At 33.8% G+C, this 15,934-nt stretch overlaps 1 protein-coding gene across 1 annotated transcript; it reads left to right on the top strand.

The window, feature by feature from the left end:
* The first annotated feature begins 1,403 nt into the window (after positions 1–1,403).
* Positions 1,404–15,739, top strand: Rpt4 (Regulatory particle triple-A ATPase 4). Its single transcript, XM_090115350.1, has 9 exons — positions 1,404–1,571; positions 1,755–1,874; positions 2,210–2,346; positions 3,942–4,040; positions 4,721–4,870; positions 9,763–9,886; positions 10,968–11,178; positions 14,012–14,177; positions 15,589–15,739. Exons 1-9 carry the CDS (start codon positions 1,487–1,489, stop codon positions 15,664–15,666), a joined length of 1,170 nt encoding a protein of 389 aa, XP_089971476.1. The 5' UTR covers positions 1,404–1,486; the 3' UTR covers positions 15,667–15,739.
* Positions 15,740–15,934: the final 195 nt, after the last annotated feature.

Below are 15,934 nucleotides of genomic sequence, written 5' to 3'. Positions count from 1 at the left end.
TTTTAAAAATTTTACTCATTGCATTAAGTACGATCTTATATTTTTTATTATTGAATTCTTAAAAAACTACCTACATACACAACAAACGGTACATAGTACATACATACCACGGTATGTACTACATACCGTCTTTATAATTCATTCGCAATTTTTACCCAAACTCTATTACCTACTGTCATGGACTATTATTAAACTAGTAACTAGTATCCTAAATTTGATTTAAAATTTTTAAACATCGTCAGCCGTTTTTGGTCCATTTCATCAACTAATATAACATGAGATTAGAGTTTATTGAAGTCACATAAAACTAGGGTTGCCACCGAATTCATTTTTTTAAGAATGCAGAATGCAATATTATCAAAGTTTGGAATAGTAACTTAGTACTTAGTTACTTAACTTAGTTTTACTTAGTAATTAGTAAGAAAATAAAAACACCATCGTAACAATCGAATATATAGCGTAGGTACCTACTTATATTAAATTATTAAGGCTTTTATTAAACATCCATTATCAATCATATCAAATAAATAATTAATGAAAATGTTCGTGTGTGCACTTTGTTTCAATTAGCGTGTAGGTACATAGTAATTACTTATTACATTGAAAAGTCTATCGTATTTTATTCGTAGTTTTGCCAAATTAGTAAAAAGCGACAACCCTTCGTAAAAGTGACGATCCAAACTAGTTTTAAATTACTAGTAATATTTTAGAGTTATGATCAATAAAAATCGATGAAGTGCAAATTGCTTCCATGCCATTTTTAAATGGAACGAGGAGCATTGATACTACAAACTTAAAAGCTAAAATCCTGAAAAAATTTAGGTATGTAGCTTCAAAAAATATTTAGGTAGGTAGTTACTAGTTATTACGTACATACGGACATATTATATTAAATTGGTATTTTTTACTGTTATTTAAATAAGTAGGTAGGTACCGATCGATCGGTGGTAAATGGTATAAATTCAAAAGTGCTTCTAGAAGAAGTCTAATTGAATAAATAAATATTTGAGTTTGAGTCGAGTTTTAGTTACACAGTTAAATTGCCCACTGTAGTTTATAAAATAAATAATAGAGTTTAATTCTTTGAAATTGATGATACCGATTAGTTAAATATGTAATACGATACAGTGCCATCTGTTATCCGATAGCGGAAACTAACAAACTAAAGTTACCTTTGCATATTACTAGATGGCGCTGTAAAAGTTGGTTGAATCAACAATAAATAAGAAAACCCAATAAAAATACCTTTTATTATAACGCCAGTCTAGTTTTTTAATAATAAGAATATGATATTTCAATCAATATTTTATGAACCTACTTAGTTATATTTTATTACATCATCTGTACAATATTTATATATCTATCAAACTTATGTCAATTGGAAATTGGAATTTGCCATTTGGAACGTCAAGACAAATCTCAAATATCATTTCGCTGGCGTTGAGCTAGCATTTATTAGAGATAAAGTTAATAAATACTATAAAAAATGGACTCAATAAGAGAAAAAGCGTTTCAGGATTACCGTAAGAAGCTCATGGAGCACAAAGAAGTTGAATCCAGGCTCAAAGACAGTAAGTATTCCTAATTTAATTTTCGATTTCTGCCGAATCATCCAACTTTTTTGTTCATAGATTTTGTTTACACCTAAGTTTTTATTGATAAATTATTAAAATACTTCACTATTTTCGGCTATTTATGAGAGTAGGGTTTAATTATATTTTATATTTCATAATTATGAATTTGATTATTTTTAGTGAGAGAACAGCTGAAGGACCTTACAAAACAGTACGATAAGAGTGAAAATGATTTAAAAGCTTTACAAAGTGTTGGTCAGATTGTTGGCGAAGTTTTGAAACAGCTTACTGAAGAGAAATGTAAGTATATCCACATCAATTTAAACATGACAATACCAACAAAGGGATAGTTTCTAACACTTTATCTTTCAAAGGTGTGATTTCTGTTTGTTAGTCATCATCTATAACTCTTAAGGCACAAACTCGCATTTAACTTTGACATTATTAAGTATTTTCTATATATTTACCATGAAGTTAATACAAATACATATAAAACTTTTGCATAATAAGCCCTTTCTGGTTATCTTTTCATATCACATTATGAAATTTATTAATAATACTTTATATAAGAACAATATTTCTTCAACAAGCATTATAAATTACTATTATTTAAATATTCTTCTGTAACTTTACAGTCATAGTAAAAGCAACAAACGGTCCACGATATGTAGTTGGCTGCAGGCGTCAACTCGACAAGAACAAGCTTAAGGGTGGTACAAGAGTTGCCTTGGATATGACCACATTGACCATCATGAGACATTTACCAAGAGAGGTTAGTGCTTTATAGTTAACTAGCGGTCCGCCCCGGCTTCGCCCGTGGTACATATTTCGCAATAAAAGGTAGCCTATGTTCTTTCTCAGGGTCTAAAGATTGTCTGTGCCAAATTTCATTAAAATCGGTTGAGAGGTTTATGCGTGAAAATCATACATACTTACATAATTACAAACCTTTCCTCTTTATATAATATATTAGTATAGATAAGTAGTACACTTATGTCTTTTATGTTGAGGAATATGTATTTTGAATTTTATAAGAAAATTGTTTTTAATGTGCTCAGTGTTATTACATCTATTTTTGCTGTTATTACTTTAGAAAATTCTAGAAAACTATAAGTTTAGTTATTTTCTTTCTTCCATTTCTCATAAATTTTAAATTTAATTTTTCTTTGTGTTTCTTTGGATAAAAATGATATATTATAGACATAATTTTCATAACAATACTCAAATATTGTTAACAAAAGCAATAGATACCCCGAACACATGATTTTTTGAACTACCCTCTTTATCCTTAACTTGCTTAAACTACAGTGAACAGTTGATAAATTTATAGGTTGAAATTAAATGTTTCGTTAATTTGAAGAAAAAGATTTTATTTATTTATTTATTTATTTATAGATGCACCAACAGTAACTCAATTTGTAACATTATATAAGTAATCGTACATAAAGTCTTAATCTAAATTGGCTACTAATTATAGGTACATACAGCATTACTTGAGAATTGGATTGAATTTAGTATTTAATGTAAATAATTATACACAGAAAAAAAATGTCAGATATAGAGCAATGTGAAAACAATATTGTCAATAATAACTATAGGAATTCAAAACATTTTCACAGGAATTCAATAACATTGTCCATAGTGTGCGTCCACACTGAATGCGCGGTGGCGGTGGCCTAGGCGGGCGCGACGAGCGGGCGCTCGCGGTGGCCACACCGACGCGCGAGCTCAAGTAGCGGTTCGACGTTTTTCGGGTGTTGCAAACTTTGGACGATTTGCTATTTTTACTGGACAGTCCGATTTTGAGATGAGATCATTATAGAAGTTGTACACGAAATAAATAAAACAGAGGAATAACGGGTGAATTTTATATGAAGAATTGAGATTATACCCTACAAAATTACTGTGGTGTATATAAGTGTTTTAGATTGAATCGCACTTATAAATAAAGAAGTTTCACTTCAACAATTAAGTATTTACCGCTATTTTACGAAAAACAATAAAGGATATAATATAAGAAGTCGAGCGACAAGACCGAACTGGTTTGATACCCCCGCCGTCCGCGCATTGGGTCGCTTGCTGACTAGGCCCGTAGTGTGGCCAGAACGCGCGGATAGGAGAGTTTGAAAACTACGCGCGCTGGCTCGCTCATTACCGTCGCACTAGGCTTCCGCCTTAGTCATTTCAATGTGGACGCAAAGGCGCTTTTCATACGTTTGATATTTCGCGCCCGCCGTCGCAACCGCGCTAGGCTCGCAGTGTGGACCTGCACATAGACTAATTAAATTTGTTTTATATTAATTGTTAATACATTTATTTTATGTAGCACCTAGCCCATATTCATAAGAAATAATATGTTATTGACAGGTTGATCCTCTAGTATACAATATGAGCCATGAAGACCCAGGAGACGTCACTTACTCGGCCATCGGAGGTCTTCAAGAGCAGATCAGACAATTGAGAGAGGTATGGTTTTGACGTGACAACGTCTTATAATTGATAGAGCCGGCTGCACGCACGAAAAAAACATGACTCATGCGGCGTTACCTCGCTCTGAGGCGTTCCATGTAAGGCTTGAAGTGCGAGCGAGAGCGCGGAACGAGCGACAAAGAAGCACAATCGGACGTTGTCACGTTCAACTATCGTCAGTAAACCGACTTTACAGACAACCAATTTTTTTTTTATTTTGAAAATGTATTGATTATAATAATTATTAGGAATATACTTCGAAATATTAATGTCAATGCAGGTGTGATACCAATCAAGTAACAGCTTATTACGCTTGTTATAAAAATTCACACATTTTATAAATTAGTATTATGTTACCTCTTTCAATTTTATAGTAATAATATATTTTTTATAAAGTAGTTTTTTTTACCTTTATTGTAATAGAGAGTTTGTCAAAACAATTTGTTTTAAAATTATTATCAAACTAAATTTACAAAAAAAATAGCACTTACCATTAGCTACTTTACCCAGCTTTACCTGTGTTACAAGAATTTTTACAAGTAGTAAATTGAATCAAACAAACAGTAGCGTCTTTCCTTCATATAATATTGGAAAAATCTTTCCTATCTACAATAGACTTTTATATTATTACTAATTCTCGTTCTATTATTACTAATATAACATTTCGACATTTTAAGGTGATTGAACTACCTCTAATGAACCCGGAACTCTTTGTGCGGGTTGGTATCACTCCGCCCAAGGGCTGTTTGCTATACGGGCCTCCGGGCACAGGCAAGACTTTGCTAGCTAGGGCTGTCGCTTCACAGTTGGACGCTAACTTCTTGAAGGTAATTTGTTTATTTTTTTTTTTTTTTTTTTTTTTTTTTTTTTTTATTAAATAAGGTTGCTAATTAAAATAGCACCTTATACAAATTACAATCTAGCCTACAAGACTAATAAGTAATTTTATGTTAACCTAAATTTCTAAATAACTTATTCTAAGAGAGTGTCCATTGTCACTTGCTTAGTGTCTGTTAAGGGGAAGTAAGTCACTTTGCTCGTGTGCTTTGGTATACAGATAATTGTCACTGTTCACTTTTCACTTATCACTACACTAACTCAAAAGGTTTAGTCCTTTTTAGTCTTCGCACTAGGTCCGTGGTATCAAGGAGCTGGATAGCCTCAACATTCACGTGATGATGAAGTCGATGTTGATGAGCTTCTGCATGTTTTTGAACAATTTTGTCCACGGTGTCCACTTTTAGGTCACGGTGGAGGTCACCATTACGGATGTACCAGGGGGCATTTACAATGTCTCTCAGTACTTTATTTTGGAAACGTTGTATTATGTTAATGTTGCTTTTTTTGGTACAGCCCCACAGCTGAATACCATACGTCCATACTGGCATGAGGACTTATTTGTATATGAGAAGCTTATTATGTATCGACAACTGGGAGTATCTTCCAAGAAGCCAATACAATTTCTTATAGCGCAAGCCTAATTCTTCTCGCTTCTTCTTGACGTGAGCCTTCCAGCGTAGCTTAGCGTCAAGCGTCATACCAAGGTATTTCGCCGTGTTAGCATAAGGTATTTGTTGGCCATTAAGGAGTATCGGGACAATCTGTGTTCTTTTGTTTGTAAAATTTATGTGAACGGATTTTGATTCGTTCAATCTTATCCGCCATTTCCGAGTCCATTCATAGACCTGGTTCACAGCTTCTTGGACTTTATCTCCTGCTTCCTGGTAAGTGATGCCTGTGGCCATGATAGCAGTGTCGTCAGCAAATGTTGCAGTAATGTTTTTTTCTAATACTGGGATGTCACACGTGTACAAAAGGTATAGGATGGGACCTAAAACACTTCCTTGTGGCACACCAGCTCGTATTTCCTTGAGGTCCGAGAAGGCATCGTCTTGTCGAACTCTAAAGACTCGATTGGTTATATACGATTCTAAGATATCTGAAATTTGTTTTGGTAGCATTGTTCTTATTTTATGAATGAGACCTTTGTGCCAAACCTTATCAAAAGCCTGTGCGACATCTAAAAACACTGCTGAACAGACTTTCTTTTCTTCAAACGCTTTTTCGATGACATTTGTTAATCTGTGAACTTGATCTATTGTGGAGTGTTTCTTTCTAAATCCAAATTGGTGTTCTGGAATTATTTTCTTCTCATCAAGTATTGGCATGATCCGTTTAAGTAACAGTTTTTCAAAAAGTTTTGATACTATTGGTAGCAACGAGATCGGTCGATATGATGTTACATCGTTTGGCGGTTTTCCTGGCTTTAATATCATAATAACTTCAGCAACTTTCCACAAATTAGGCACATATTTCAACCTAAATGCAGCGTTAAAGAGTGTTGTTAATTTGATTATAGCTTTGCGAGGCAAATTATGCATTATTTCGCCTGTGATTAAGTCAAACCCCGGAGATTTTTTTGGGTTAATACTAAACTTAATTTCGTTGGAGATTTCTTTGGGTGTTACAGACTTTATTTGTAATTCTTCATTAAGGTTTTGATCTTCAGGTAGTTCATTTGCGTCATCATCATATGGCTTAAAGATATTTTCCAGATGTTGCGCAAATCTTTTAGCTTTTTGTTCATTGTGGATAGCCCATTTTCCATTTTCTTCCTTAATTGGTGGAATATGCAGAACGGGTCTATTCATATGTTTCGTAGCTTTCCAGAGTGAGTAGTCTGTGCAGCGATCGTTAGTCAGTTTTTTGAGATATGACGTCATATTAGCGTCATTTAGTTTTTGTATCTCTCTTTGTAGCTGTTTTGTGAGATTATTTAGTAGCTTTTTATCACCAGGAAAACGAGTTTGGTGCCACCGGTTTCTCTGTTTTCTCTTTTCACGTAAAAGTTCGATAATGTTCTTCGGGTAGACTGCTCCCCTGTGACAAGGGTGACTATCTGGTGTGTTTCTCCATGCTGCTTGTTGTATGTCTACCATAAATTTTTCGACTTCAATGTCAAGTTGTTCTGGATTTTTTAATGGTATATTAAGTTTTATATGTGTGTCCAAGTCGATTCTAAAACTGTTCCAGTCTGTTTTCTTATTTACTAATCTTAGGTTATTATTCTTATTTATAATAATATTTATACATAATTTAAGAATTATGGGCGAGTGGTCTGAACTCATATCGTTCATACTCTTTATATCTAAATAGTTAGATGATATATTTTTATATATAAAGAAATCCAATAGGTCGGGTATTTTGTTTGGATCTGTAGGCCAATAGGTTGGTATGCCCGTAGATGCAAAGTTACAGTTCATATATTTCATGGCACTTAGAAGTTCTTTGCCTTTAGGTGTAATCAACCTGGAGCCCCAATGGGTATGTTTGGCGTTAAAGTCACCACCAACAATAAATCTGTCGCCAAAACTCTTGAGAAGGCTAACGTATTTCTCTTTATTAAAAGATTCTCTCGGTGGGAAATACAAGGCTGATATAGATACAGGACCACGTTTGGTTTCAACGCATACTGTTACGGCCTGTACTTCTTGTTCTTCGATTTTACTTATTTCATAGTGCTTCAACTTTTCTTTTATTATCACTGCACTTCCACCTCTAGCTGTATTATTTGGGTGAAGTGCAAGATATACTTTGTAACCTTTAAATTTAATGTATGATTGTTTGGTGAAGTGTGTTTCCGATACTAAGCACACGTCAATATTTTCTATTTCAAGGACAATTTGTAATTCATTGTGGTGTTTAAGAAGCCCATTGGCATTCCATTCCATTATGCTAAGTATTTGAGTCATTTTTTGGCAGTAGATGTAGCATTTCTATTGCTACTTTCCAGTTTCCTTAGTCTCTCGTCAAATGTGGACATAAGGCTTAAAATTTGGTTGAGTTTTCCTTCAACGCTGTCTTTCATTTGGTTGCTTCCTTTCGTCTGGTTACCACTCGCGATTTGTGCAAAAGTGATGTGCTTACTTACTTGCCTGCTTTCTTTCACAGCTGGAACCACTTTTGTATCTGCTGTTTTCCGCTGATTTGGGATATTTAGTTTTTTTGTCGCTTTATTTATTAATTTGTTTATTGAATAATTATTATTGACGACTGGCCGGTTGGCTTGGTTGGTAGTGGCCCTGCCTTCAAAGCCAGAGGTCGTGGGTTCGATTCCCACCCGGGGCAAATATTTGTGTGATGAACGTAGATGTTTGCTCTGTGTCTGGGTGTTAATTATCTATATAAGTATTTATTTCAAATTATATATGTATGTTTATCAGCCATCTGGTTTCCATAACACAAGCGAAAGCTTAGTATGGGATCAGATCGTGCCGTGTGTGAAAATTGTCCCGAAATATTTATTTATTTATTTTATTATTAAAAAATAATGTTTGAACATTTTTATTAAAGCTATACTTAAGGCCGTGTACGCGGTCCGTGCGCTGTTTGGCTCAAATATGTGATTTTTCAAACCAGATTGTCCATCAACCACTTATCTTACAAACATATGAATTACTAATAATTTTAGGAAATTTTATTGTCTATGTAGTTAGTTAAGAGTTTTTTTCAATTAATACAGTATTTCTGAATACCATCAAGATAACTGAGCCGATGATTACTTGATTTCACTTTTAGTGTCAATTTCGAAGCTAAAAATATCTGAAATTGCTGACAGATCTAACACACAATTATTTTTAACTAACTGCAAAAATCCTTATTCAAATAGTTAGTTAAAAGATTTTTTTATTTTGGACTCCTAACTTACGAAATTAAAATCCGAACAATGTGAATTTTTTTAGAAATTATAGTCGACAAAATGATTATTTTCACCAAGATATTTGACTTTATTGAATATAATTTATACATATTGCAATAAAAGAATGTCTTACTTATAAGATAAAATTTAAAAAATCAACTAAGGTACCTCTATTATTTTTCTACAATTTTTTTTAAAGTACTATAAAACACTGCGCGCGACCCGATTAAAATCAGTCGGCAGCGAGCCTTTCCAGAGAGAGGACATGTTGCTCGGCGCTCTCCTGTGGACCTATGCTGTTCATAGTAAAAGGATAGCGCAAGCCGCGATCTATCGTAATAGATCGCGGAGTTTTTGACTTGCGTTAAATAGAATATGCGCTCTTAACAAGAATTTTGGTGTCTGTTGTTTTTTCATTGAAGGAGCGTTTTCAGTCTTTCAGAGTGATATTATGTCAAATGTGAAAGCTTAGTACTTGTATATTATTAGAAAAATTTACAACTAGCTGTTGCCCGCAGCTTCGCTCTCGTCGCAAAAATAATTAACATTTTGTTAATATTGCGCGATATACCCAGAATAAGGAATTAATAAATTTCCATTTAAATATCTACACTGTAAAAAAACCTATATTATTGTCATAAACCGTTCTATGAGAATTGCGATATGAAATATGGACAAACACACTTTCGCGTTTATCCATACTAATATTATAAATGCGAAAGTAACTCCGTCTGTCTATCTGTTACTCAATCACGCCTGAACTACTGAACCAATTTTCATGAAATTTGGTATGGAGATATTTTGATACCCGAGAAAGGACATAGGCTACTTTTTATCGGGAAAATGACGCAATCCCGGAAATCCCACGGGAACGGGAACTATGCGGGTTTTTCTTTGAATGCGCGGGCGAAGCCGCGGCCGGAAACGTATTATTATATAATTATAATAAGGAGATCATATGACGACAGAAAAACGTTTTTATAATTTTATATAATCAATTATTTTTAATTTTTATTCCAGGTGGTATCATCAGCCATTGTTGACAAGTACATCGGAGAATCGGCCAGACTGATTCGTGAAATGTTCAACTACGCTCGCGATCACCAGCCTTGTATCATTTTCATGGATGAAATCGATGCTATTGGTATGTTTGGTTTTAAATATAATCAGATGGCATAGAGTCTGGTCAGCCAAAGCTGAACCCAGTGTTTTTTGTAGCGGCCACACTATGGAATGTCATCATGGCGTTTCTGCGTAGTTAGTTGTCAGTTTTGTTGAAAACGGTTCAAATCATTTACTTTAATAAATAATGATTTAAAATCCTGCTGTGTTGTGTACCTAATGTACCTATATACTATGATCACCTTTATGAATATCAAAAGTATCAAAATGTTTTTTTCCTACTAAAGCCGAAGTTACCAGGTCCTTATTTTTTAAATTTGCCGCCCTTTACTGGATTCAGCTTTGGCTGGCCAGACTATATGATAAGTGTGTATTGAAATAGAAATCAAGGGAAAATATGTTAATAATTTATTTCATCTCAATTTCTTGGTCTGCTTTTTTATATTTCTTGCCGTTGCCATTTCTGTAAAAAACTACAAATTTAGTGAAGTATTGACGTCGTGTTTGATTTTGCGCGATTATTATAATTTTAAATATTAAACACTTGTACTGAATCTTAAATTTATAAAAAGCAATTTCTATGGGTCCCGGTTATGTTATAATTAATAATAATCATTCACACTAGAAAAGATACTTATTATTTAATGCAAGAAATATTATATTTTGACTAGCTGTGCCCCGAGGTTTCACCCGCATTGCTCCGCTCCTGTTGGTCTTAGCGTGATAATAGATAGCCCATTCATCTTCCTCGATGAATGTGCTATCTAACACCGAAAGAATTTTTCAAATCGGACCAGTAGTTCCTGAGATTAGCGTGTTCAAGCAAACAAACTTCAGCTTTATAAAATTAGTATAAGTATACATTACGTATTTTTATAATAAGTTATATTTGAACTATAAACTACTAGTGGTCCGCCCCGGCTTCGCCCGTGGTACCTACATGTTTAAACTATCCTATCTATCAAGTTGGATCGAACTGCACATGGTGTGCGAATTTTATTATAATCGGTTAAGTGGTTTAGGAGTCCATTGAGGACAAACATTGTGACACGAGATTTATTTATATTAAGATTAAAAACTTAATCTCTATCCTTTATTTGCAGGTGGCCGTCGTTTCTCCGAAGGCACAAGCGCAGACAGAGAGATCCAACGCACCCTCATGGAGTTACTCAACCAAATGGACGGTTTCGATTCACTCGGTCAAGTGAAAATCATAATGGCCACCAACCGACCAGATACATTGGACCCGGCTCTGCTCAGACCGGGCAGGTTGGACAGGAAAATCGAGATTCCGCTGCCCAATGAACAGGCCAGGTTAGATTTAATACGTTTTAATTATTATTAATAAGTAAAAGCAATAGCCGTATCGGTCAATTAAGGAAAGCTGGCATGTTCACAGTACTCACACTTATGCAATTTCACTTACAGTATGTTCAAAAATAAATGCGACTCTAGTTTCATTTTAGACTTGAATTGTAAAATGGGTGCGTTGTAGATAAATATATGCAAATATAATTACCTACATACTTATGAAAGCTCTCATAATTTACCTGTAAAATTATAATTTAAAAGTAACTCAATTGATTAAGTTAATTACTTATTCTAATAACTAGCTTCCGCCCGCGACTCCGTCCGCGCGGATGTCGGTCTTCGCGTGGATGGTTTATTTATTCTCCATTTTGAGTAACTCTGACAATGATATCTTATAAATATCTATTGGACCCAAATACGGCTAGGCCTATAATAATACGCAACGTGTGTTCGCGGTTCTACAGAACAACGTCTATGGATAAAACTGAAAAATTAAGATTAATTTTTTTTCTACGTATTTTTCCAGGATAAAAAGTATCCTATTTTACGCCCCGGATAATAAGGTATAATTATACCAAGTTTCATCGAAATCGAACCGTTAGTTTTCACGTGATGTCTTCACATACAGACAGACAGACAGACAGACAGACAAAAAAATTTTTAATCACATATTTGGGTTTGGTATCGATCCAGTAACACCCCCTGCTATTTATTTTTTCAATATTTTCAATGTACAGAATTGACCCTTCTACAGATTTATTATATGTATTCTAATAATAATCAATTGGATAAAAGTATTATTAATCATTCAATTATCAAATAATAATTAAATTTCAGGTCATAAAAACAATACAAATAACACGTGCGCTTACTCCCAACACACGGATGGTTGTTTTTGATAATGATTTAAATAACGGGCGTTTTTTTAATAATGTGATAACTCTGATTATTAATTAGTAATTTGATTTTGAAAAAAAAAAATGCCGATTTTAGTCAAAATTTATATTTTTCTAACAAGATCCTTATCATTGAAATTTCCACCTTAGTGAGAAAAATTGACATTTCTAATGAAAATGAACAAAAAATTAAATGATTTTATTAAATACTGTAAAATAGTCTATAATTCTTCCATTTACTGTATCACAAAATTCTTCATAGATTTTTAGATATTCGTACTACACCAATTACATCACCCTGTATTTATAAACAATTGCAAAATATGACACATACATAGGCCGGGAGATACTGACACAAAATTTCGGGTCATTTGTAACAGAATGGCGGTTCTACATAGGTCTTATTACGCAATGACTAAAAGAAAAATGATGGTCAGAACTCAGAACGCTGGTACCGGTGGACTAGTCGCGTGGGCGTTAGTCGAACTCGTCGGATAAATAGCGAAAGTCAAACGATTTGTAACACAAAAATTTTAGAATTCACCGATAGCCCATAAAAAAGATGTAGGCGGTAGTGTCATGCCATACTTTTCCGGTGTAACTTACAGCCCCCCATACCGACGCGATGCGTTGATTAAAAAAAAAAACAATTCAAACATTTGTACCAGGCTAACTTTTGCACAGGTAATCATCATCGTGCAGACATTTACGAAAATCGCCATGCTATACTTTTCGGACGATTCCAAATGGCCACCATACCGCCGAAAATCTGCAAAAAAAAATTTTTTTCGCCAAACAATTTGTACCAGTATTGCATTTGGATTTTTGGAGAGTATTTGATAAAATGTGACCATTATTATATTTGCCATACTTCTAGTAGGGGGAAAAAATAGTGCCATACTGCTACAAATCGTTCAAACTACGAATAAAATCTTACAATAAGAAAAAAATCTTATACACATTCGCCACCTCCCACAGGTATGGCATTATCACACTTCTATTTATAATCATTCAGGAGTTGTTGAAAAAAAAATGTAGGGTGGTACAAATCGTTTGGCGAGAAAAAAAATTCAAAAATTTGCAGGTTTTCCGCGGTATGGCGACCATTTGGAATCGTCCGAAAAGTATGGCATGGCGATTTTAGTAAATGGCTGCACGACGATGGTTACCTGTGCAAAAGTGAGCCCGGTACAAATGGTTGAATTGTTTTTTTTAAATAACTAAATCAAATCATCAATAAATCAACGCATTCACGTCGGTATGGCGGACCGTAAGTCACATCGTAAAAGTATGGCATGACACTACCGCCTACATCTTTTTTAAGGGCTATCGGTAAATTCTAAAATTTTTGTGTTACAAATCATTGGACTTTCGCTATTTATCCGACGAGTGTGACTAACGCCCACGCGACTAGTCCGCCGGTACCAGCGTTCTGACCATCATTTTTCTTTTTGTCATTGCGTACTAAGACCCCTCTAGACCGCCATCCTGTTACAAATGACCCGAAATTTTGTGTCAGTATCTCCCGGCCTAACATGTGCAATGTGTAAATGTGTTGACGTTCCAGCTCTTCTTAATATACCTATAACTTTGTAGGGTACCCCTTTTTTAGGAAAATTCCATGACTTCCTTTTAGTTTTAACTTTATATGTATAGAGAAGGAGTACAAAATGGCATGTAATAATCATTAAAAATTATACACAAAAACACATTTAATTATTGAAATACTTTTTTCAATTAAATCTTAAGTTGAAAGTACTTTTTTCAAGAAATTTCGCGGACAGAAGATTATAAAATTAAACACTTGTACGTTATTATTATATAAAGATCTCTGTAATCTCATCCGAATCGGTTCCGCATTTTTTGCGTAAAGGAGTAACAAACAAATTTGCATTACCTTCACCCTTTTTTGTATTAATAAATTATTATTTCTATTACAGGTTGGAAATCCTGAAAATCCACGCGGCACCAATAGCCAAGCACGGTGAGATGGACTACGAGGCGGTTGTCAAACTGTCGGACACTTTTAATGGCGCCGATTTAAGGAATGTCTGCACGGAGGCCGGCCTGTTCGCTATTAGAGCCGAGAGGGAGTATATTATGCAGGTATGGCGGAAATAAAACAAAATGGGTACTTACAACCTTTTAATTGGTGATTGAAAAAAAGTGGGTTATGGAAAAAAATGTGTGCGTGTACTAGTGTACGTACACACGTAAGTGAAACTTCTTTAAGTGACCTTATTTTTTCAAAAAATAATTTACTCTATGCAACTTTACAGAAATACGTCGAATCACGCGTGGTAGGGATAAGAAAAAGATGGCGCGTAACGAAAAAATGTTACACTAAATTTTTTTCCAACCCAGATAAAGAAGTTTCACTTCAATAAAACACAAAATGGCGGATCATTTTTACATAATATTTTGTAGTATGATCAATTATGCTTTTCATAATCTGAAGAGTTTGTTTGTTTGAACGTGCTAATCTCGGGAACTACTGGTCCGATTTGAAATATTCTTTCGGTGTTAGATAGCCCATTCATCGAGGAAGGCTATAGGCTATATTCATCACGCTAAGACCAACAGGAGCGGAGCACTGCGGGTAAAACCGCGGGGCACAGCTAGTTTATTATACATATATCTACACTAATATTATAAAGAGGAAAACTTTGTTTGTTTGTTTGATTGTAATGAATAGGCTCATAAACTACTGGACCGATTTTAAAAATTCTTTCACCATGCGAAAGCTACATTATCCACGAGTAATACAGGCTAAATTCCCCTACATAGAACATCTACATTTAGAGGCAGTTTTAGGTATCGAGCCTCAAAATGTTGGAACAACTAACCGCCGCCTATTCGTTCACAACAAAGCTTATCTTCTTTTAAAAAAAAATTAAAGTCATATCTTCTCGATTTTCAAAAACGTCAACAAGAAAAAATTTAGCATCCCCAATAATGTTCCTCTGTGTTTATTTATTATTTAAATATTTATTATTTATCCAATAATCTCGTTACTTATGTGTAAATATTATTTATTTCCTAAGTATAAGTATATATTATAATTTATAATATTAAAATTAATAATGATAGTATTTTAAAGTATATGTATATTATCATAATATTAAAATAGATATATATATATATTTTTATTTTTTAATAACATTACGCAGTTTTGAGCAAAACATACATCCGCTGTCAGCAAGGCATTCTAAGGCAACCACTGAAAATCAGTGTATCGCACTGAGTGGCAGGCCTTTTGTGGCAAACATAGATTTAAGTTAGATTTAAGTTTCTTGTTTTATTTTATTTGTATCTTCTATGTATCCACAATAAACATATTTCATTTCATTTCATATATATCATCATGCTAAGACCAACAGGAGCGGAGTAATGCGGGTGAAACCGCGCGGCACAGCTAGTAACTAATAATATTCACTTAAAATAAAAATCGAGACTTTTCTAATTATTTTTACACAAAAATGAAATACTTACCTATAATATTTTTTCCCATTTTCAGGAGGATCTCATGAAGGCAGTGCGTAAAGTGGCCGACAATAAGAAACTCGAAAGCAAGCTGGATTACAAGCCTGTTTAAATATTGATTTTATTTTATACACTACAATTTAATACGATTATACTTTCTATGTAATAAATACTTACTAGGCTAATTTTTGTTTTATTTTTTACCCGTTCTTACTTCTTTGTATTGTATTCAAATGAAAACAATAACGAAAATTTAAAATTCGCATATTAAATACCTAGTCAATTAGTTATTCAATCATATTATGAAATTATATTTATAGTTATCGTATAATAATTATAACTTATTATATAGATATGGATTGACACATAGGTGCAGAATT

Source organism: Colias eurytheme, chromosome 23 (genome assembly GCF_061535395.1).
Source record: "Colias eurytheme isolate Ceu_HAF_F1 chromosome 23, ilColEury1 Martin Lab GWU primary, whole genome shotgun sequence".
NCBI classification, from domain to species: Eukaryota; Metazoa; Arthropoda; class Insecta; order Lepidoptera; family Pieridae; genus Colias; species Colias eurytheme.
This window is presented reverse-complemented; position numbering and strand designations above follow the sequence as displayed.